At 34.4% G+C, this 25,772-nt stretch overlaps 2 protein-coding genes across 3 annotated transcripts; one reads left to right on the forward strand and one right to left on the reverse strand.

Moving 5' to 3' along the window:
- The first annotated feature begins 11,463 nt into the window (after positions 1–11,463).
- Positions 11,464–25,063, forward strand: LOC123705901 (cullin-3-A). Of its 2 annotated transcripts, none has more exons than XR_006753348.1 (16): positions 11,464–11,579; positions 11,924–12,083; positions 13,417–13,614; positions 13,729–13,914; positions 14,190–14,393; positions 15,000–15,179; positions 17,067–17,261; positions 17,741–17,917; positions 17,996–18,166; positions 19,026–19,133; positions 19,375–19,499; positions 20,337–20,562; positions 21,085–21,254; positions 21,594–21,732; positions 22,066–22,295; positions 22,655–25,063. XR_006753348.1 is itself a non-coding variant. In XM_045654988.1 (16 exons), the coding sequence occupies exons 2-15, from the start codon at positions 12,024–12,026 to the stop codon at positions 22,216–22,218; spliced, it is 2,292 nt and encodes a 763-aa protein (XP_045510944.1). In that variant the 5' UTR covers positions 11,464–11,579; positions 11,924–12,023; the 3' UTR covers positions 23,243–25,063. The 2 variants fall into 2 exon arrangements, 1 of the variants encoding a protein (XP_045510944.1); XM_045654988.1 differs by having other exon boundaries at positions 22,066–22,218; positions 23,243–25,063.
- LOC123705978 (tectonic-1) lies at positions 23,345–25,770 on the reverse strand. Its single transcript, XM_045655100.1, is given in 6 exon segments — positions 23,345–23,705; positions 23,708–24,415; positions 24,524–24,705; positions 24,779–24,917; positions 24,974–25,219; positions 25,297–25,770. Coding segments are annotated over 6 exon segments (2,082 nt in total). The 3' UTR covers positions 23,345–23,372.
- Positions 25,771–25,772: the final 2 nt, after the last annotated feature.

A 25,772-nucleotide genomic window follows, 5' to 3' on the forward strand; every position in this document is an offset into this window, starting at 1 on the left:
ACAATTTGAGGCAAAGAGTGTTTTCATGACCATCAAATGTTTTATCAGTAAGGTTATATTTAGAGAAACGGAGCACGTACACCGTTCACCCATTAAAATGGGGCGTGAAACTATATTATCATGCATGTAAAGTAGTATTGTATATTGTATTGATGAATTCATTGATTCTACTTATGGCATTCTCTTCTTGCGTTTGAAGACATGTTGTATTAGTAGGGGAGCCCAAGAGGGGATTTTGGGATTTACTCGAGCGCGTCAGATTACTATAAGGGACGGTACCTTAGCTATTCATTAGTACCTCTAGTCAATATGAGCAGTTATGGTTGGTGGGTGCGCTCAGGGGCCCCGCTGGAAAATTTGAATAATCCATAATTCCCTAAGGTTGAGCTCGAATCGTCAGATTAGCGAAATGGGGACTTCTTATATTGTAATTAACCCCCCCATATATTAATCTGACGCGCTCGAATAATATTACTTTAATTTTTTACCCTTTCTTCATAGCGATTAAATCGCCACTTAAATCGTCAGATTAACGTATACTATTTTTCAGTGACGTCCTGGAGCATGCAAAATATCAATATCTAACGCGCTTGAGTATTTCCAAGCCAATTTTTTTCTTTTTTAAATTAAAAAAAAATCAAAAAACCCTTCCCCACCGCTAAAAGTGAAAACTTTGTAGGACCTTTTTTTCTCGCTATGGTCTAATCTACCAATTCTAATAGGTTCCCGTGACGCTCGAGTAAATCCACATTTAGCATCCTGGGCTCCCCTACTATATAGTCGAATAATTATTGTTCTTCACATCTCTGGACTGATGTACTTATGTTTTAAAAATTATAAATATAGATAAGAAGGTAAGTATATTCCATTATGTATAATATTATATACCTACTTGTATTAAATATTATGTACTTGTAAAAATGTGTTGTTAAATAGGGAAAGTTGAATAAATATATGTAGGTATATCATTCATAATTCATTATATTACAATACAGCCTTCAAAATCACAGTCAAAATACAAAACAACAAAGAACATTTCCTTATGTGAACATGTTTATATTTATAATATATTACCTATTCCGTTTCGACTTATTTTCAGCGAAATCTAAACGGATTTGAGGAAGTAATTTGTGTAACGTGGGTTGTCGCCTGGAAAGGTTTATCACAAGATACGTCGACAACATTGGGCAATTTGTAATGAATTGTTCGACTTATGAATAAATAAAAATATATCATTTTATTTAATTTGTTATACTCGGCAAAAATATTTCTCCACGTTTCGTTTTTACATATTAATTATATATTGTATTTTTATTAATTTACATTAAAATAGGTACCTACATATAATGTAGGAACTAGGAAGGTAATTTTTATGTACCTATTTTGTACTTACATAAAAAATTAAAAGCTATCTTCAATACCAACGCTTGTTTCGAAATCAGCAAGCAGGCATCAAAGAATAAAAATTGCAAAGAAAATACCGAAGACGTGAAACGTGCTATTCTCGAAAAGCGGTTTATCTACCATCTTCTTAAATATAAATATGTATTAAACACTTGACCGTAATTTGAAGCTTACTTATTGAGAAGGTACCTAGCTTTTTCCGCCTATTTTCCCTCTCTTTCTCGTTGTATATATGCTATCTCTCTCGCACACGGCACACCTCTCACCAGGTGGCGCGGCCGGCGCACGATAATGTGCAGGCGCTAGATCTTCTTCATTGGCGTCTAGCTTCCGCCGCGAGAAGGTTGTCTACAAGACTACAACCTTGGTGCTATTAAGTATTAAGTATTGCATATTGCAAGTGCTAAAAGTGTGAAAAAGTGTATCCCGTCGGATCGGTACAGTGAGTTATTTTTACATCTATTGTAATGACATTTTACTTAAAAATGAGCAAAAATCTTTTAAATTGACGGTATATCCGTTGGACTTTATTTAAAATGCTGAGGTCTTTTAGTGAATCCTTCAGCAATAGTTTATTTTTCAATATGCTTTAAATACTTAATAGCATGTTAGATATTTAAAATTAACGATACAACCGTTACATTTTACGTGAAATAGTAACTTTTCTTTTGAAATATTTTATAAGTAATGCAATATATACTAATGAATATTTGAATTTCTAATACTGTGAGTAAAGCAGATTTTAACGGATTTACCGTTCGGCTTTACTCGTATCGTTAATATTACTTTTGTGATTATTTGATATTGACTAAATATATCAAATACCCTCTCTTTTATATAGATATTTTTATTTTATTTCATTTTTAATGTGTTTTTATTACAAGGTTACAAGTGAATATTAATAGTATGTATGGATAAATCCAAGGCTAATCCTATGAGCCAACTCAAAGCTTAACAGGCATGCAATCCATTGCTACGACTTTATTACATTGTCGTTATCACTAGGAACGGTTCGGAGTATAGTTTATAACTAAAAATTATCGAACGAGATGAGTCAGCTCAAAGAACAAATTATATAGGTATTACCTATAACAGGAACAAATTGATGTTAGCGTAATTGCACGAATCACAACGTGTCCGAACATGTCGAGATATGTTATAAATCGTCCGGGAGTTAGCCGCTCATCTGAATAATGATGGAATACGCACAATGCACATGTTCAGTAGGTACCATGAACGTACCACACATTCAAAAGTATCCGTAGTCTATACGTGTCCTTTTATGAGTATTAATCTGATCCGTATATAAGCGAAAATAGACATAGGTATTACACACAGCAATTTTGGTTTGAAAATTACTTTTATTTATATTACGTTTCCTATGTTTCAAATGATGCAACTTTTTGGTTAAAACGAGTAAGTGCCAAAATTTTACATTTAAATTTTCTAGTTTGGAAAGAGAAGTTATCGTATAGTTATCGAGATACCTTAATTAGAAATTAAATTTAGAGACATTTCAACGGATTTACTATTCACATATTCTAACGTTTTAGAATAATATTATAAACTTGTACACCTTGACAAAAAGTAAAAAATTGCGGGTGAGCGGAGATTATTTTGTGCAATAAAACCGTCCTACGATGGTATGGCCACGTATGGCTGCGTTCGTAAGGAATGTTAACGGATATAAAGCAACTGAATGTGACATCGATTGTATGAACTAAATTAAATATGAATCGAAGTTCATTTTAAAATTTTGTGTAAATGATTTGAATTTTGACTTTATTAAATAGTTAAAGCCTTCTTTTTATATATACATAACAATTAATTACCATTGTCAAATGAATTCTTATTTCATCCTGGACAGCTGTTGCTAGCATTGGAAAATAAGTTAAAGTACCTTGTTACTATATTATTATTTTAAATGATTATTAACTTCTAATTTTATATTAGCACCTTAAATCTTGCTCGAAGCAGATTACATAAATGTGGCCGCTAGGTTTAACCGCTACTCCTCGCAGGTTAGGTTCGTTAGCCAGGTTAAACCCACCCTCGCAGGGTGACTATTAAGTATTTTTGGGAAGGCCCTACTTATTTCAAATTACAAACATCCCTCGCGCAGCTGTCGCTCGCAGGGAAATAGGTGCAAATATATCAGCCCTCGCGGGGCTTTGATTACAACCGCCCTCAAGGAGAAATGGTGGAAATATATATCAGCCCTCGCGGGGCTTTGATTACGACCGTCCCTCACGGGGAAATGGTGCAAATATATATCGGCCCTCGCGGGGCTTTGATTGCGGTTGGTGCAAATATACAAAGGATTGATCATTAAAATGATCATAGATATTTGCTTTCGTCAACGAGGACCCACGAAAATGTTAGAGATGACAGTAACGGATCTTCACTCTTCTAAGGTAGGTAGAAAAAGGTTTTGAAATCTAATTCACAGTGGGCCATCTATACAATATAAGTATAGTAATATAACCTAATAAATACAATAAAATAGGTAAGAGACGTTAATTAATGGACGCATGAAATGAATACTTTGTATCCTAAAAGGTTAGCTTACGCTTATTTAATCAGGAAACCACCATTGGTTTATCAATTATGGAAATTGCGACTTGAACAAATTGTATTTACCAATGCAGAGCCTCACAATGCAGAGAATCACAACAAAGGGAGGCGAGTCGGATCAAATATCATCTCGCAGATGATTTGTGGCGGTGGTTTCCAGGATTGTCACCAAGCCTTGTGTCAATGGTATATTTGTTATCGTAATTCCATGGCACTAGCCGACCAATTTTCACATAAAATCACCTGAAGAGATTTTTTAATCGCAAAGCGATTGAATGTAACAAATTACGATTGGTTATGTATAGTTGACCTCTCATAGGCCTACTTTAGTTGCCCGATCTTGTAGGCAATTTATTCGACTCGTTTATCAACCCGTTTGGCCTCATTATGGCACCCATGAGTTTTTCTTCAGGGCTCAAACAATAAATCGCTGAGGGGTTAGGATAATCATTTGCTTAGACAAGTTTCTTGTCATCCCACCAGGATTATTATATTATATAATAAACTTATATGCAACTATTAACGTAAAACGTTTAAGGACTCAACGAGTACTGTGAATTCTGACTATTGAGTTACTTAGGATAGAGGATAATTAATAACGGAAGGTCAATCCTTCCAAACAAAAGCCTCGTATTATTAGATATTACTTGGAACCCCTACCCTTCACGAGAAAGCTCTGCCAGATGACTTCACATTTCTTTGATTTGAAGGGGGGGGGGGCAATAAATGCAATGCAATACAGACTATACGGCTTTTGAAACATTATAAATATACCAGATAAGCGAACTAAACCTTTCTGGTTTAGTTCTTGCTATATCGATATCCGTGCCTGCTTCTCGTGGTTGCGGTTGAATTAAGTTTATCAATGGTCATAAATGCAATTCTATACAGATGATATACTGCATTTTAAACATGACAAAGTCTAGTAAGCCAACTAAACTTTGCTAGTTTAGTTCTTACTATATCACTGTCCGTGGCTGCCTCTCGTGGTGGTTACAGATGACTAAAGTAACGTCCTGTCTTCGCATCCACAACCAACTGTCCTTTCATAATCTTAAAACAGATTCATTCGACATAGATCCCCACGAGTTCAGTTCTTCATTTTTGCACTCGAAAAACTGTGGACAACCCACGAGCAGTGCCTCCATTGGTAGCAGTTACAATCAAGGGGTAACTAAGGTAAGCTAGCCATATTAGGGATGTTGGAACAACCGACCATATTCAGGGCAACTTTCTTTGTCCAGTTTAACGTTTAGGCAGTCGTAGCATTCCTACGGAACAAAAATGGGATCAGATCTGCACCCTTAATGCAGTTAATCGAAAGGAGATACCTTCAGACGACGATAGTATTCAGAACGCACCATATTCCTGAACATAATAATGCATATTAATCTGTTGCCATTGTCCTGCAGCAGAATTCCTTAGCGATAATTTGTTCTCGTTAGAGCGAGCGAGGGTTGTAACGATAATATGAGAAATCCTAGTCAGTTAGAGGCCTGAACGACGTGTAAGAGTACTGCTATTTCAGTAGTAGTAGCACCGAGAAGGGCGAAGGTATTCTGGAAAGCAGAACTGAAGGCCCGGTCAGCAGCACCATTCACCTAATAGACAGTGTTTAGTGCTGCACCACTAGAATCTGACTCTGAAGGTATACAGAAATGTATACATTTTCCAAATATCAAATGTTATAGTCTGAAGAAAAATCCTATTTGCCTCCGTCTACCCAAAAGACATACGGAGTAGCTAGTAGAAGTTGGTTGAATTAGAATAAGTATAATTAAAAACCTTTGTTACTTACTGGATAAATTTGGCTCATTTCCTATCTGACGTTCATATAGCTGTTGATGGCCTAGATGTTATGCACAAACACTTTCATTATAAATAAGTCACGTTATGTAGTCCCGAGACTTTTGGTATATAAGTTCTGATGTAAACCATAACTATACCTTAAAATTAATTTGATTAAAACTTAACGTACTTAGCTGTAGTAATTGCAGGTTTGGGACACAGATAAGCTCTTATCATTTTAGTCTCTAACTTCTTGAGTTCATTATATGTTTCCAGTACAGAGTTTAAAACCTATCAGTTTTAAATAAATAATTCATGCATTGCACTGAAAGTACCAGCCATGTTTATATTATGATCGGTGGCGTTGGCTCTAAACATTAATAGACACCGCACGCTTTGGTTGGATGTTACATATTATCTGTATTATAATTTAAACCGCTTACCTGGTTTATTTTATTACCTTATCCAAGGGATGACCTTTTAATTTATTTGACCCTAAAAGTAAAGACCAAGGTCTCTACTTGTCCGCTAGTAGCAGGTTGGGTTAGAACTGTGTGAGTTGAGACAGCTGGTAAATCTATGTTATGAGGATTCAATGGTGCTTCTACAGAAGTCTAATTGAATAAATAAAGGTTTGAGTTTGAGGTATTCTTGCCTCGTCGGTGATGAGCTGTTGCTTAATTTTGTAAGTAACATCTAAATGCGTAATTAAAAGTCGTTACTTGCTCTTTCGCAGATTTACGCTAAAGATAGTGGAAATTGTAGTAACTTTAACTTTTCAAGCCCAAAAGGTTAACTAAGGTACGCTTGAACCAATCTCATAAGTTCTAATACTTTTAATCATTATGATTTACTTTTTGGTTCTTATTTGATTAACTTTTTATTGTTAATATAAATAATATAAAAATTTAAAAATTTGTGTGATTTATTGGTATACTATCTGCACACCTTACTCTTTCAAATAAAGAAATAAGTAATTACTTATGTACCTATTCAAATTCACATTGGCGTCCATATATTGTACACCAGGTGGGTAACAAACAGGTCTCAATAAGTAAGCTTCAAATTACGGTCAAGTGTTTAATAGCTGTGTTTTACCTGAAATAAAACACATATTAAATACTTACCTATATTTGAAGCTTACACTTAACGTCCACCTGTTGAGTATTTCGACTCAATGAAGAAGATCTAGCGCCTGCACATTATCGTGCGCCGGCCGCGCCACCTGGTGAGAGGTGTGCCGTGTGCGAGAGAGATAGCATATATACAACGAGAAAGAGAGGGAAAATAGGCGGAAAAAGCTAGGTACCTTCTCAATAAGTAAGCTTCAAATATAGGTAAGTATTTAATATGTGTTTTATTTCAGGTAAAACACAGCTATTAGATGGGTAATAAATAATAATATTATCTATAAAAAGTCCAAATTTATTACTTAGATCTATTTGCATCTCATTTTATCAAAATAAATTTCATAAACCCTACTCAATAAATATTACAGAATTCTACATACTTATAGGTACTTACCTAAATTCGAAAGAATTCGTAGATAATCATATAAGTAAGTGAAAGTAATGCGTGCTATTAATATAATGTCCATTAAGTATTTATTTATACATAAGTCTTAAGAATATAAATAAAATATTTAAAAGAATTTTTTTTTTTTTTTGAAAAACTAGCGGTCCGCCCCACCCCCGGCTTCGCCAGTGGTACATACCTATTTATGTTTTCTCTAAATAAGAACCATCCTCGTACTTCAAGGAATTTAATAATAAAGAATTATCGAAATCGGTTCACCCGTTCACGCGTGATGCCGTGACCAAGGAAAACGGGTTTCATTTTTTCATTTAACCTACTACTATTATAAAGGCGAAAGTTTGTAAGTATGGATGTATGGATGTTTGTTACTCTTTAGGTTTTATCCCGGAAATCCCACGGGAACGGGAACTATGCGGGTTTTTCTTTGAAAACGCGGGCGAAGCCGCGGGCGGAAAGCTAGTGTACATAATATATTATGTTAACGGAAATGTATGTAATCCGTCATTGTAGGTAGGTATACAATTCCTAGAAAATGTAGGTACCTATGTAGGTAATTCCTTAAATCGCATAATCTAAGAGCCCACGACGGCCAGACTTTCCTTTCTTTAGGAAAGTTGAAAGTTTCTCTGTATAATATGTCTCCGATACAGATAAGAACGACTAGCGATTATCAAGTCTGGATTGTGGTTACTTTGGCAGGAAACAGGTAGTGAAGGTGTATAAAATTGTACCTAACTTTCATTATAGTTTAAAAGCTAAATTTTATATAATATATGTTACTTCGGGACGTATAAAAAGATGTTAAAAGAGCCGGACAGTTTTCATGGTTCTTACATCTTACCAGACACATTTAAAAAACAACTAACATATCATTAAATTAACGTTACTACCTAAAAGTGTATCAAATATAAACCACTAAAAACATTAGCTTACTATAATTATAAAAAAAATGACTAAAAAATAATAGTATAATAAGTTGTTACTTATCTTGACCTTCTACTTAGAGCGTAAGAAAGAGGAGAGAAAATATTGTACAGTGGATAATATTATTTGAAAAAAGGTTAAAACATGAAAATATGAAAATAAATTACCAACGTATCAATTTTTTTTTTTGTTACATTGATTGGTTTTTTAATTGAAAAGTTTTTAATTGATAAGTTTATTATAATAATTTATTTATTAGATTAATTATATTTTTTTAGGCAGAATATTTACGAAGTTTCGCCTCTATGGCGGTCTCCTCTATGTAGTAATCAAAGAAAATACAAATACTATGGTAGTAACTAGTAATAATAACTCAATGCATCTACCCCAGTTTAAGGCCACAGAGTGTCTTATGCCTCCTCCACACTACTCGCGAAGTTCCTCGGCGAAGTACTCGGCTGAAGTTGACTGAAGTCCGCGGTGCTACACTACACACTCGTTCAACTTCGCGAGGAGCGCATACGTTCATATTCAGAACGAACTTCAGGTAACTTCATGCCCTTTGACTCGGGCGCAAAAACCGACAACAAACGGAAGTCGGCCGAGGCGAGGTAAAGTTGGACGAAGTAAGCCGAAGTGCCTCTCTACATTATTCTATTCGCCTAACCTCGTTCAACTTCGCGAGTAATGTGGAGGAGGCATTATAGTATTATACTCAGGCTTGTACTCAGGTATTATACGAAGCTGTGATGTGTTCAGAAAAGTTACTACAACCTCATACAACAGATTAAGTATTAATTACTACTACTACAGATATCACCACGAAAGAAGTACTACGGCGAAACTATGAACTAAATTTGACAGGTCGGCCATTTTTTTAAATGTCCTTGAGTTGCCGCATTATCACTGTGATTTGAACTTTAAAAAAATATGCCAGCCGAATTGAAAACATCCTCCTTTTTTGATGTCGGTTAAAAATGGGCTCTGATGAAACGACGGAGTTCATTGTGTAATATTTCAAACATTGCATTGTTCAAATAAAATGTGTGTAGCTGTAGACCAAGGTGTAGACATACAAAATCTTTGGTGTAATTCACACGTCATTTTCATTCACACAACTATTGTTAACTGCAATGTAGGTTCACTGTTCAAATAACTAACTAGAAGAAATAAGAAAACCTATAAACATAAATAAGTAATGCTAGAATTATAATTGTTCTCTAAAATTTCGATAATCTTGCGAAAAAACATAATATTCATACTCAGAACGACTGATCAAGAACAGCAACGAATGTTCCAGTAAAATAATTGAACAGTGCTCTATCTTTCTAAATTCAAATTGGTCGTTTTCCAATTACAGAGCATAATGCGACTCAGTGCACACTCAGTGGCGCACAATGCCGAATTAGGTATGCTGATGCTTAATAGTTAATATTATTGGAACGTGAATTTGTTTTCAAATGCACCAGCAGGTTGCGCTAAGTTCAGTGTTGAAAAAAAAATATTCAGAGTCAGCAATAACCTCATTAATGTGTAAATAAAGTGGTAGAGTCTGGCCAGCCAAAGCTGAACCCAGTAAAGGGTGGCAAATTTAAAAAAATATGGACCTGGTAACATCGGCTTTAGTAGGAAAAAAACATTTTGATACTTTTGATATTCATAAAGGTGATCATAGTATTTAGGTGCATTATGTACACAACACAGCAGGATTTAAACATTATTAAAGTAAAGGATTTGAACCATTTTCAACAAAACTGACGCAGAAACGCCATGATGACATTCCATAGTGTGGCCGCTACAAAAAACACTGGGTTCAGTTTTGGCTGGCCAGACTCTATACATTATAATTGGTTGAAAACTATTTACGGTTTTTTTAAGTAATTTGGATTTTGATTATTAATTCATTAACATTTTTTTTGTTTTGAGTAATTTTTTTAATTGAGATCTAAAAGGTTCTAAAAGAATTATATACTTTTTAATTCAAGCATCTCACTCAGATGATAGTGATGATGACTATTAATTATCGAGTACTCCGAGTTTAAATCAATCAGTTAGTTCCTAATCAAGTGATATATATTTTATTGAAAATATATATATTATGATAATGCGTCAGCATTACTTTTAAGAGTGCTCGATTGTGCGGAGCGTTGCTGTAGTTGAAACATTCAACGATAAGAATCAAAGACTACTATTGATAAGAATTAAGCCGCATAATGCGCTCTATAGGTAAACCAGAATCTGATGGCAATTAGGGAAATCAAAATTTTGAGTGTGCAACCCTAGGGAAAATGGACTGAACGATCTTGATACTGCTTATTTTTTAGTTTATATCATTAGTCACATTACATAAGTGGACAATACTGTACTTAATAATGAGATATCCACTTAATATTATGTAGGTACATACTTACATGTATAATATACATATTACTTTTACACAGGTAATACATAATATTATTATTTACACATACCTATATTTGTATGTTCATTATCATTATGCCATGTGAAAATATCGATGTTATATCGATAGAAAACTAGACTGCTTATAATTTTTTAAAAAATAAAATAAAAGTAAAATAAAACTATGTTTATTTTCGTAAGTATTAACAGATACACACATTATAAAATTGACTTGGACAGCTTGGACTTGACGAATAGCCGTATTGGAAACTCCTGTAATAAGTTTTCATATAATTATATTCCAATCAACAAACAATATTATAGTTACCTACATATAATATTTTTTTAATTAAAAGTATCAAAGCGGGTAAGTCCAATTTACCAATAAAATATTCTAAATTGAAAATTGTGATGTGTTTGACCCTTCTTCATCAAATATTTTTCTATACACATTATAAACAACACCTCTTGCTTGTGATCACAGCGGCTTTTTCGACATTTTCGAAGATTTTTTAGACAAAATCCTAAAAATTATATATCAACTGCAAAAAAGACAAATAATTTGACAACCAATTTGATAGTTGTCAAATAAGTTGCCACATGAAAATCTTTTATTTCTTAAATATAAATATGCCATCAGATTCTGGTAGACCTATAGTGGTGTAATTGGAAAACTACCTAGGTATCCATCTAATAAGTGCCTTCTGGGCCTTCTGGGTGTCTTCCGATGCAAATATATTGACGAAATTAATTATCTATAGCTTATTGTTTTATCTATATCATCAAGATGATCTATAATGTGATCTATAGTCTATTAAACAGTAACCACTCTATTGACTATTCTCTATATTCACAAGTCAAAGTTTATTTAGCTATGTGAAATCGAATTTGCAATAATTATAATTTATAACTGAAATATTTCTGATCGTTGTCAGGTGTATCAGCAAATATAAGTTAGTTTTTTTACTAGTTATGCTGTGTTCAAATGTTATTAAAAATACGTCACATCATGAAGTGGCGCCCATGTAATTCAAGAGAGAAAGAGACTAGCCTGTTGTTATGTCTCTTCCACTGACATATTATCTATTCGTAAATTGTATTTTATTTTCTCAGAACAGCGATATTTCAATTGTAAAATAAAGTAAACATAATATTAATCAAGTTACACAGAAAATCATGTAAACTATAATCAATACCTATTTATTTCAATTTACTTGCTTAACTTTTAGATCACATTTACCTGTATCGAATGACGTTTGCCTTTATCGCATATAAAACTAACAATTTTCTGTTTCAGATGTTAAATGGGAGAGTAACAATGAAGTGTATTTGGGAATTTAAATGAATTAAAAAGGTTATAAGTTTCAGTGTTTGTTAGTAATAAAAAATCAGTCGCAATGATGAAAAGTACGTTGCCTAAAGATAAACCTGGCAAGATGAGGATCAGGGCCTTTCCCGTAAGTATATTTGAACATATTTATTTGTTGTAATTAATTGTTATTCCATCCTCACTATTTTATGTATATGCAGTATAATTTGAATTCTATAATATGGTTAATAATGATATTATTATTTGTAGGGATTTATCCTTTTTCTCATTTTTTTGTGTCTTTATATTGTTTATTCCTTCTTCATTTTAAAAATTTTATGCGGTTAGAATCTCAATTAAGTTATGTACCTATAAGTAATTGTCACATTAAAAAAAAACCAAAACTTTTGATTAAACTTTAACAAAAAGTAAAAAGATAGAGATCCCATTTTCTGAAAATCTTAAAACAGTTGACTTTTCAAAGAAAATATGAAAAGTTTATTTATAAATTAGCTGATCATGAAGAGGAATCAATAACTAGATCTATTTAAGGTCAAAATTTAATTTTCTCTTCTCTATACAATGAGTGTCTCTGTACCTATACTATGAGACATCAGTTTAAATCTTTTGATGTGGACATTATTTCTTATCTTTTATTATTGTAAAGAGATGGGGTATTGATTTACAAACAGTGAAGTGCACCATTTATCTGGACAAGCTATTATACTATACAATCCCACAATCTATACATTTTTGTGATACTATTTACTGAAAAGCTATCTCTATATACTTTTAGATTTGAGTCATAACAATTTATTTTTAACATTATGTCTAGATGAGCATAAAAACATATTTTGTATCTGGCGTGCATTTAAGAATCATGGTTATTTAGAAGCCTATGTATTGGTTAAAATAAAATTATTTAAGTAAACAAATTACCATAAAAATGTAGATAAAATGGAAGCCTATAAGCACTTCGGATTTTGCTAGTTAAAATGAAATTAAAGATACTTTTTACTGTCACACATTAAGCAGTTATCTGTGGGATATTATTACATGACACTTAGTTTAAAATTAGAAACATAATATAGCTTCAGTATAGAACAAAATTTCAGTAACAAAATGTCATAAATTTATTTGACAATAGAGAAAAATCAGTCAATATTACAGATTTTGTAAAATTGTTTACTATGTACATATTATTCTTTGATACACACTTATGATTTTGTGATGACAAAAACAAATAAACTATTCAAGATGACCAGAAAATTTCAAGTATGGAACTATTCCGAACCATATTATCAAATGTATCCTGATACATGGGTCTGTAACTTTCACTTAAATAACTGCAAGGCTATGTTTTTTTAAAGATAGATAATAATTTACTTGTTAATGTTATTCATTTTTAAAACTAGAATTAAATTAAAACCTTACTGTGATATAGTAATTGAGGAAAAATTAAAATGTCAAGAATATTCCAGATGACTATGGATGAAAAGTATGTGGAGAGTATATGGAGTTTATTAAAAAATGCAATACAGGAAATTCAAAAGAAAAACAATTCAGGCCTTTCATTTGAAGAGTTGTACCGAAATGCATATACAATGGTACTTCATAAGCATGGTGAAAGATTGTACACTGGTCTGAAGGAAGTGGTCACTCATCACCTTGAAACCAAGGTTATTTTTTTTGCTTTAGTATTTATCTGCTATAATAAAGCATTACTTGTCAAAATAAGTTTAATAACAGTATTTCAATAACTTTTAACTTTAATATTTTTTTATAATTTAAAGGTCCGAGAAGATGTTCTACACTCATTACATAATGGATTCCTACAAACTCTCAATAATGCTTGGACAGATCATCAAACAAGCATGGTCATGATTAGAGATATACTGATGTACATGGACAGAGTATATGTACAGCAGAACGATGTTGATAATGTTTATAATCTAGGGCTCATTATATTTAGAGATCAGGTAATGCAATATATTTATTACAATTAAACCTTCTTCAGTATATCTTTATTTTATAAATGGAAATGTCCTGTCCTTGTTAACTAACATTGGAATAATGTTAGTTTTCTAGTCATTATTTCTTTCCTTTGCTAAATTTATTGTCCAAATGCTGTTTTATAGTAAATACTCAATTATATTAAACTAGTTTTACTTTTATAAAAAACAAGTAAAAATTGCATAAATAAATAAATTATTATTATTAATAAATAATAAAATGTTTTCTATGACCTCAAAAGGTGGTGCGATACGGTTGCATTAGAGACCACTTGCGGCAAACATTGCTAGAACTGGTGGCGCGTGAGCGACGAGGGGAGGTAGTGGATCGTCTCGCTATCAGGAACGCCTGCCAAATGCTCATGGTACTAGGCATCAACTCTCGAGCTGTCTACGAGGAGGACTTTGAAAAACCTTTTCTACATCAGTCTGCCGAGTTTTATCGGGTATGTTTTAGATGTTCTTGTATTTGAATTAGTGATGCAACGAATACTACTTTTACGAATACGAATACGAATATCAAACCTACTATTCGGCGAATAAGAATACGAATATCTCGCTTTGGTAATAAAAGACTTATTTATTTAATGAATGTTTACTCTTCTAATAATTAAAATTTACAATAGGCAAATTTTTATTAAAAAAAAAACATAAAGTTCGTAGATTTTCTGGTTTTAGGAGATTTTTTTTTTCAGTCTGGATGTTTCCAGCCATTGAAAAAAGTCTTTCCGAAGCGACTGTACATGGCTTCAGTGAAAAATATTACAGACATCAATCACAGACACAATAGATTTTCTATTGTGTCTGTGATTCCGGGGGCTGAGTTATTAATTATGGACAAGTCTCTATCATTGCCAAAAAACTAAAGAATTTCTACTAACATATTTTCTAATTCTCAAAAAAATATTTGACACATTGTCAACATATGATGAGTTTAAAGTGTAAAAAATTAAAGGCTTTAAATATTTGTTATGTTTATAGCATTGCAGATGGAAATTAAGAAATTCTGAACGAAGAATATTACCATACTATTGTGCTGTATTGAATTGCAGATGGAATCTCAGAAGTTCTTGGCGGAGAACAGCGCGGCGGTGTACATAGCGCGCGTGGAGGCGCGCATCAGCGAGGAGGCGGAGCGCGCGCGGCACTACCTCGACGAGAGCACGGAGCCGCGCGTCGTGGCCGTGCTCGAGCACGAGCTCATCGAGCGACACATGAAGACCATTGTCGAGGTGGGTCATGTTGGTTGTGTATGTGCTTTGAGAACATTGCTGTGGTAGGTTAGTGATTTTTCTATGTGTTTTTGAGACTTAAGTCGTTCATTCTTTTACGTGTTTATTGAGGCCATGAATTGGTGTGTGGTGGTTGAGATCATTGTTAAGGCAGGTCTTGCTGCGATTTCTTGTGTTTTTCAATGAGTATATATGACTATAATATATGTAGTGGAGTGGGATGGTTTTAAAATTCCTGTTATAGGGTATAGAGATAGATTGTTAATAGATCTAATAAAATAGTTATTTATTTTGTAGTGTAAAGACTAATACAGCATTTGTTTTCAAGCAATGAAATGCAAGAAGTTCAGAGCTTAATTATTTGAACATTTACTAGCTGTATTTGTTCTGATAATTATGCTAAGGTCATATCTAATCTTTCGTCACATTATGACGTGTCATAAATGTAAATAGCGATGAGTAGGTTCAATTTCGTCATACTGAATATGCTTTCATTGATAGTGTGTGATGTAATAATATACTAACCTTCATTATCTCTTTTGTCTCTCAAATTTATAATTTATGGAAATTTCTGGCATAGCACATATACTGCTACAAACACACACACACATCACACTCATTGTTAGTACTTGTTTTATATTATACAATATTTTGTGTTGTTATTTTCATTGTTTTTGTATGGTGCATATGTTGTGCATGAGTATGATAGCCTGCGATATATTGCATAATGATTCAAATTTTAATTTGAAAAAAAAAATGTCCTGTCCTTCACTGTCTCTATAAAGGGCGCAGATCGAGATGTCTGTTGCAAGTACTATACACTGACACATTGTGTAAAACTAGTGTATGATGTACCCATTCAAATTTTGCTTGTCTGTGTGGTGCAGCTCGGGCGAAAGTTAGGGTTCGCCTACGTTATATTGTATAATATCTTATTGTTGATTGATGTAATGATGCAGATGGAGAACTCTTCCACCAGCAAAGAAATAAATACATTGTGTAGTGTATGGTGCTCATCATTAATATTTGTAATTCTCTTCATATGGTAAGAATGGAAAACTCAGGCTGAGTGCATAAATAAGAGCCAGCGCGCACGAGCAACTTTGTCTCCGCAACTATTTTGTCTCGCCTAATTGTATGGGGAGTTGCGTCGCTACATGCGCGCACTTTCATACTAGCCCATAGAGTTGATGGGAGATACAAAATAGTTGCGGAGACAAAAGTTGCTCTTGCGCGCTAGCTCTAACTCCACACGCTCATACAGTGGAGCTGGCGTACGTTATATTGTATATCTTATCATTCGTCTGTTTCTATGGTACAGATGGGGAACTGAGGTGTGTACATTCTGCTCCAATATGCACACGATAGAGTCAGCCTGCGTTATATTGTTTATCCTATCGCTTATCGTCTCTATGTATGGTGCAGATAGATATCTCTACCATGGTACAACACATTTGAATTTGTGCACAACATTAACTTTTCCTTGTCTCTACGCATTGTGCAGATGGAGAACTCAGGCGTAGTGCACATGTTACTCCACACACGCCTGGTGGAGCTAGTATGCGTTGCATTGTATATCCGATCATTTGTCTCTATGTATTCAAATCGAGGTCTCTACTGTGGTGCAAGTGCTACACACGCACACACAATACTAATGTCTCGTGCACAATAATTATAAATGTTCTTTGTCTCTTTATTTATTTATTTATTTATATACTCTTTATTGCACACACAAAGTTTGACAAAATCAGGATATTATACTAATCAATTGGCGGCTTTATTGCTTAACAGCAATTTCTTCCAAGCAACCAAAAAATAAAAGCAGAAAGTTAATACAATTACAAAATTGGGAAGATAGTGTACACAGAAACTCTTTGTTCGGTACAGATGGAGAACTCGGGCGTAGTGCACATGTTACTCCACACGCGTACAGTGGAGCTGGCGTGCGTGTACAAGCTGCTGTCGCGCGTGGCGGAGGGGCTGCGCACGGTCGCGGACGCGGTGTCGGCGCACCTGCGGGAGCAGGGACGTGCGCTTGTTACAGATACGCACCACAATACCAACGCTATTGCGTATGTGCAGGTATGGAGTATAAATAATTTTGTTTGGTGAGTGCATGGTGGAAAAGTATGATGGATGAAAGAGGTTAAATGCAAGGTATACTTTTATTTTAAAGGGATAAATGTGAAAAATTTTAATATAGAGATCGCTAGTAAGCGATAAGGCCGCCTTATGTACCTACCATATTAATCCTCTTTGTATAATTGTAAATATTACTTGGTGTGGTATATTAAATTGTTAAATAAATAAAATAAATATATTTTAGAATTATTACTCTAAATACTAAAACTACCCAAGACATTTTTGTTATTAATAAAAGAAATTACTAGCTACTAGTAGTTTGTACCTATTTTTTATTTGGATGCAAAGTAAGAAAATCTGTTTATACATTTGAGACCAAAAGATAATAAAAACAGAGTATGGATGTGAGTGGCTGAAGACGATTTTGCTCATATAAATAATGATGATATTATAAACGAGAACATTTTTTTACTTTCCAGAACCTTCTGGATCTGAAAGATAGATTTGATCATTTCCTTCACAACTCATTCAACAATGATAAAATATTCAAACATATGATCGCATCAGACTTCGAATATTTCCTTAATCTAAACAACAAGTCACCTGAATTCCTTTCACTGTTTATTGACGGAAAATTAAAGAAAGGCGAAAAAGGCGTAAGTCCATTTTTAATTTTCTAAAGATAATTTACTTGTTTAATAAGTATGTATATTATATTGAATCTTTTTTATTAGATGAGTGAGCAAGAAATCGAAGCAGTCTTAGATAAAACAATGGTGCTCTTCCGTTTCCTGCAAGAAAAAGATGTGTTTGAGCGTTACTATAAACAGCATCTTGCCAAACGTCTTCTCTTAAATAAATCTGTATCTGATGACAGCGAGAAAAATATGATCTCTAAATTAAAGGTAAATATTTTATTCTCTTCTAAATGTGTATTTAGTCAAATTAGAATTCTGAATATGTCTATGTGTTATGAAGGCTTTAAAATTTGAGAATATTCTTTACGAACTATGGAATACAAATATTGTTTAATCAGAAATTTAATATCAGAAATCCTTACAAGTAGCTTTGTGGCATTTCCCAGAGAGAAGGATTGCTTAAAGATGTGGAACCAAGGGATTTTCATTGTATGATTGGTGACGTGTCGCTGATCGAGTACTCTGAGTGATTAACTGCTGTCAAACAAACATTTATATTTGCTGCAAAATTCTTTACGTTTACATATTCATTGTAAGTGTAGTATCAATACAAAATGATTGTATTTTGTGGATTAACCTTGCTTAAAGTCTATGACCAATGACCATCCTGACTTGGTATGAAACAATTAACTTGCCAGTAAAGAATTTTGCAGACAGATCACTCAGACTTTAAGCACGATTATGTACTGTAGTTTTGGTAGTTTGATTTCCTTAAAAAATGTTACATAGTAAGATCATTTTTTACTACTCCATAAAGTAATTCTCTGGTCTAGAAGCTAGGTTATATATCCTCCTAGATTCCTCCCGCTCCTAGATTTATTAATGCCAATAGATGTAGATTTATTATCATGAACAATATTAATAAAGAACTAGTTACCAGTTAGAACAAGTTAGAACCAGTTCTATAAATTTTTTTTGGTAAGTACATAATTAGAAAACGGAAGATTGTAGACGACTAGACTAGACGCATAAACTTATAAAATCATTTAATACACTCTCAACTACAACCTAATACAACTTGTCATAGCATATATTTCATTAAAATGACCTTGAATGCCTTTTTCAGACTGAATGCGGTTGTCAGTTTACGTCAAAGCTGGAGGGTATGTTCAAGGACATGACAGTGTCCAACACCATCATGGAGGAGTTCAAGGAGCATGTGATATCATCCGGGGTGAATTTGTTTTGTTACTTTCATTATTTGTATGTGCCTACTCTTTGCACATGGTTTTATTAGTCTGTTAAATGTTGTACTTCTGTAACATATTTATAGAGCACAAGTTTTCGAAGTAACTATTTTAATCCACGAATTAACAAAGCAATGATTAATTAAAAAATATACTACAGTTATGACGAAGTAAATTACTTTAATGTTCTATTTGTTGTTATTTTATTATTTATTTCGATATCTTTAGAGCAACTTGCACGGCGTGGACCTATCGGTGCGTGTGCTAACGACGGGCTTCTGGCCCACACAGAGCGCCACGCCCAAGTGCAACATTCCCGCTGCACCTAGAATGGCCTTCGAAGTGTTCCGCAGGTATTGTAATCAGTTTATCCTTTAAGAGCTAGCGCACAAGAGCAACTTATGTTTCCGCAACTATTTTGTGTCTCCCATCAATTGTATGGGGAGTTGCGTCGCTACGTGCGTGCACTTTCATACTAGCCCATGGGTGGGAGAGACAAAATAGTTGCGGAGACAAAGTTGCTCTTGTGCGCTAGCTCTTAAAATGGAAAAATAATCTCTAAACATAAGAAAGATTAAAAAAAATAAAGCAATTAAAGCTGTTTGTCGCGGTCCTTTCTTAAACCTTTTATTAAACATCAACTCAGAATTTTATTTGGTGGTGGGACATTGCCCTTTCTGGCCACACACTGCTCTACTCGCGCGATTAATCGCGACGCTCCTCACTTGTTATTTGCCTTGTCTCAAGAAATGGACGTTGAAACGATGGCAGCCTGCGCTCTATGCATTTTTAGTATGCTAATTACCTATATTAATGTAGTAAAAAGAAATATTATCCATCGTCGTCTTCGTCTTCGCCAACAGATATGGTGGATCACATCTATTTATCGACGACATAATTAATTGCAATTTTTCATACGTGTGCGTCTTGCGCGAGCGCTCGATGCGGACTGCGATCGCGCGAGTATGTGGCCAGGCATTCGCACTCGTATTGCCGGTCCTTTGACTCGCTCGCAAAAGCCGACAAAATAGGGAGCAGTGAGCAGGACGATGAGCACGACGAGTGGCATGACGAGTAACGTGGCCACACTATGTCCATGCCTACTTTCTTCGTTACTTCCCATACCACTCGTCGAGTGTGTGGCCGCGGCATTATGTATAAAAAAATGTAATCTGACTACTTTTTTACAGCTTCTACCTCGCGAAGCACTCTGGCCGGCAGCTGTCGCTGCAGCCGCAGCTGGGCAGCGCGGACCTGCACGCCACGTTCCGCGGCGCGAGCGGCTCCCCGCCCCGCTCCCCGCCGCACGCCGCGCCCGCGCCCGCGCCCGCCCCCCGCCGCCACATCATACAAGTGTCCACCTTCCAGATGTGCGTGCTGCTGCTGTTCAACAAGCGCGACCGGCTCACGTACGAGGTGCGTTGTTGCTTCCCTAGCGAGCGGCTCCCCCCCGCCCCGCTCCCCGCCGCACGCCGCGCCCGCGCCCGCGCCCGCCCCCCGCCGCCACATCATACAAGTGTCCACCTTCCAGATGTGCGTGCTGCTGCTGTTCAACAAGCGCGACCGGCTCACGTACGAGGTGCGTTGTTGCTTCCCTAGCGAGCGGCTCCCCCCCGCCCCGCTCCCCGCCGCACGCCGCGCAATAACATCACACAGCTGCTGTCAACTATTTTTTGACCGTTACAGATCGGAACGTGAGTGAGCGAGAGACAAAAAGAGGAGTCGTCATTTTGAATCCCTATCTTTATCTGACCGAGAAGTGTAGGGTTTACTAAAATAAAAATTAAAAAAGATTAAGTTAACATAAAAGGGTTATGATTACAAATGTTGGGTCCAAATTAAAAATGATAATTCAGTGTGAAATAACACAACGAAAATAAGAGAACAATTTACCGATCTGCTTGAAATTTTTATGAAAATTAAAATGCATTGTTTCAGGAAATACTCAACGAGACTGACATACCGGAGAAGGATTTAGTGCGCGCATTACAGTCGCTAGCCATGGGCAAGCCCACGCAGCGAGTGCTGATCAAACATCCCAAAACTAAGGAGATTGAGCCCCCTCACCAGTTCTACGTAAATGATGCATTCACGTCCAAATTACACAGGTGAAATGATTTTTTTTAAAGAATTTATGCCAAACGAAATTTCTGGTCTTATATTTTACCTAGTTTAGGCACCAGTCTCACACTTATTTATATGTACTGAAAATATGTTAACTTATCTTATGTAACTTATATGAGAAAATAAACTATTTTTTTATTTTTATATGTGTATCAAGGGACAGTAAAACACGCTATACATCTAAAATTATTTTTTGCTTTATAAAATCGGCGGTTATAAAATTATTACATCTTGCTAAACTAAACGTAAACAAATATTTTATTTTTAAAAACTTTGTCTAACCACAAAATGAACTAATTCACCCATTATATTCACACGCTCAGGGTAAAGATCCAAACGGTGGCAGCGAAGGGCGAGTCGGAGCCGGAGCGACGCGAGACCCGCAACAAGGTGGACGAGGACCGCAAGCACGAGATCGAGGCGGCCATCGTGCGCATCATGAAGGCCAGGAAAAAGATGGCGGTGAGATTTTTACGACAATTCATCTTACTATTAGTAAATGTTCACACTTTATCAAACTAAATTTGAACTAGAAACGTAAAGAACATATTGGGAAACTAACTTATGACACGATATTTGGTACTTAAAATCCCTTTATTTGAAACTAGTTATCATAATACAGATTATTTTTTTCTATTATTGAAATGAACTTTTGGCTCTTATAAATATATAAACAATTATATTTTAAGAAATAATCAGTAAAATGTTGCAATTGCACTGTTTGTATCTTCTGTTATTAACACTTTTCACATTTTAAAAATAGTCAATACTGATAAATATTTCTTATGTTACCAGCACACTCTGCTAGTGGCGGAAGTGACAGAACAGCTGCGCGCGCGTTTCCTCCCCTCGCCCGTAGTGATCAAGAAGCGCATCGAGGGGCTCATCGAGCGCGAGTACCTGGCGCGCACGCCCGACGACCGCAAGGTGTACACCTACGTCGCATAGGTGCGTAACCGTAACCGTACCCGCACCTGTAACCGTAACCATAACCTTGCCCGTGACCGTGGTCAACTCGCGCTTGTACTCGCCGCGCCCATGTACGCAACTGCGTTCTCGTTAAAGACACCTCTAGCACGGCAACGGGGCCGTATTTATGCGTAATATACTGATTTCCAGTGATGTATTTAGGACGTTCTGATTAGTACATGGTTTAAAAATTTTAATCCGTTAGGCAGTGACAGATTGGAATATTTAATAATATTGAATATCGATTATTCTTCTTTTAAGTGCACTGAAATGATATAAAATAAATAAAGACTAACGTCGTAAAAATAGTGTCTGTATAATATAAGCGGGCTTAACAATTTTCATCTTAGTTCTCTAGACTGTGGGTAAATACGGCCCTGTAAAGTAATATAAAAGCTTAAAAAAATGTTTGGGAAATTTTAACGGCAAACATGACGGAAATTTTACATTACGTGAAAAATACAATTATTATTTTAAATTGAATGTGTTTATAAGCTGCATCGTGAAAGAATATCAGTGTAAAACATTAATAATAATTATTCGTCGACTTGTTGCTCTTAGTATTAATGATATGAAAAACCTTTTACATACAATGGCATTAAAATTATTATTTTATGTTAAATTATAATTATGCTTAATCATTCATCAAGTCATCGTGAGGACCTATGCCTTCTCCTGCTCTATAAATTACTAAACGTAATTTATGTTTCTTTTTCCATGATAAATAAGGTTTTTAATATCAAAAACTTAAGACTTTGTACTTTCCATTTAATATTTACGCGGAACTACAATATTATCCATGAATGTAAAAAAAAAACAATTGTATATACAAGTAATAATGTGGTTTAATTTGATCGTTTCGGTACTGTACTATAAGTGTTCCTCGTGATTCCCTAGATTAGTTATGTTAAATTAAACTTCTTTTTATAAAACCATGTTTCATTGACTGGTCCCATTACTAAAAATTCCTCAGTAAAATCCACAATTGGCTTTCATTTTTCAGGCCAACAGTTTCGAGACCATAAAGCTCTCGATGAGTGGACGCCAAGTTAAAGTGATAGAAGTAACGAGAGTATTTAAATTATTGCTAAATAAAAATTATTAGTTAATATGAAATGTTTATTTTATTGCCTTTAAATAAGTCGAATGATACATGGAAATAATACAAATAGTATTAGTGTAAGATATCTCATTTTGTCTTGCATGTTTCCTGAATTGGAAGGGAGAAAGAAACTTTTGGGCAAGTAAATTTTCAAATGCGGTGCGCCCGCATACTCAAACACATCAGGCTTACTTACGTCTATGAAATTGGTATCGACGGTGAGAACTGTCGATATATCGTCATTATTGAATGTTACGTTTTGTGCAGTGCCTTCGACCTTCACATATACTATTTTGTTTTGCTCTTTAGATACATCGCTGTTTGTATCGGCGTAAGCAATTATATAGCTATTCTGGTAACTACATTCTTACAATGTAATGCAGAATTCTTTCTATCAAGTATTCCATATATATATTCTTTATCAAACATCTGAATTTGAATCCAATTTTCATCTGGAATACTCTGAGGATTGCCATATGGAGCCACATAAGTTACAGAATCCAACTTAAGGTAATGTAGTATATTATTCTGTATATTTTGGCAAGCAGTTGTTGCATTGTATGCATTGAGAATATCTTCTTTAATAGTAAATCGACATTTGCTTCTCTTGTTTTGCCCAAACTGCACAATTTTATATGACACATTCGTCAATATACAATGACCATTTATATTGTCCGGATGTATTAAAATATTTTTGATTCCAAATGAATTATTGAACAAATGCATTGTGTGATTATTCTCAGCAGTTGAGATAAGAATCGGTAAATTAGGAATGTAACCAGGATTTCCACTTAATTTTAAAATGTCCTCTTCTGGTTTGTTGCTCAGATAAAATGTAACCTTCACATTCTGATTAATAAATTGAAGATTCATAGTTATTTTTTGAATGTAAAGTTTTATTTCTGCTTTAATTATTTTAGAATCGAAGTAGTAAAATGTATAATGAACTTTTGTTGCAATATTATTGCAATAACTTTCTGTACAATATGGTTCATGACTACTTTTATTGTAAGCAATGCATTCTAACTGGTCGCAAATGTATAAAGTCCAGTTAGTATGATGAACAGTCATATTCTGAAAAAAATAATGTTTATTAAATGTATTGTGTTAAGATATCAAACAGTTGATTGTTTTATTATAATGTAGTGTTTGAAATGGGCTTCTATAGCTAAGAAAACTTACCTTATCACTAGAATTAGTTAAATTTGTCATTGGACTTAATATACTTCCTCCTTCCACATTTTTCAACACTTGAAACATATGAAGATCTTGCAATTTTACAACACATTTAACATTTTCATTTACAAGGAATTTAATTGTCTTCTTTCCAGAACAGTAATGGTTTGTTACTATAACTGGAATATCTAAAAATGTTGAAGGTTGAGATTAAATAATATTTTATAGATATTATATTCTGACGTTAATGTTAAGCCTCACCTGCATGGAATATGGATCCATTTCTAGATAACCATACAGGCTCATTGTATCTATACATATTCCTCTTAAATTCATACAAAACCTCTTGCCTGTTGTGCTTATGCCATTTAGGAGACCTATTAATTGCTGCCTCATCAAACTGTAATAGATTATAAATGAACCATATTATTATATCTTTTAAAAATAAATATATGTATTTGTTTTTACTATATTTACCTGTATGTCTGTTAAGCGTTTATCGGGTAAGTTAGTTTTAGAAATACAAAATAAATTTTCTAAGAAATTTGGTGTCATTTTATTGTTGCATTCATTATCTTCTAAACAATACTGTAGTTGGTTAGTATCCGATACTGGGCAAGTTTTCCTTTCACAGTGAAATAAAAGTTTATCAGTTTCAGAGCAATCAATATCACAACAACAATTAATATCACAAGTTTTATACTGAAACAAATCACAAGTCTAATTAATCATTGTTTTGCTAATAATTATGATTTTTTTTCTTTATAAACTCTACCCACCATAAAATCACATTGACATTTGTTTGGTTCAGATTTCTTTGGTATTATATTTGGTTTCATAGTTGTGCTCTTTTTATCAAATAATGTTATTTCCGTAACATTCTCAAACTCAGAGCTTGTAAACATATCAGTACTATGGAGAGTATCTTCTGTTGTGGTTACATTTTCATCATACACCCAGTCAAGAATTGTGCTAGATATTTCTGTAGTTGTCACGTCTACCAATGAGGCATTTTTGTATAAGGCAAATGGAGATTTTACTTTGGTTACAGCATTCTTATTGGTCTGGTAATATAGTCCATGTGGCTTTTCAGATATTTTGGTGAGTATTGCCTGCATATCACGTTTTGAATGCCCCCTACTAGCATTTTCTATCATTTTATCTACTTCAATATTTTCATTTATGAAATCCATTACACAAAATTGAATTAAAATAGACACTAATGTAAATCCTAAATAAGTGATGGGTTGCATTT

Source organism: Colias croceus, chromosome 3 (assembly GCF_905220415.1).
Source record: "Colias croceus chromosome 3, ilColCroc2.1".
Lineage (NCBI taxonomy): Eukaryota > Metazoa > Arthropoda > Insecta > Lepidoptera > Pieridae > Colias > Colias croceus.

Bases quoted from the DNA above. Each gene is read 5' to 3' on its own strand.
- LOC123705901 (XM_045654988.1), top strand. From the start codon at position 12,024: ATGATGAAAAGTACGTTGCCTAAAGATAAACCTGGCAAGATGAGGATC. The intron at 13,615-13,728 runs GTTATTTTTTTT...TATAATTTAAAG, and splicing joins CTCATCACCTTGAAACCAAG to GTCCGAGAAGATGTTCTACA. The intron at 21,733-22,065 runs GTGAGATTTTTA...TTATGTTACCAG, and splicing joins AGGCCAGGAAAAAGATGGCG to CACACTCTGCTAGTGGCGGA.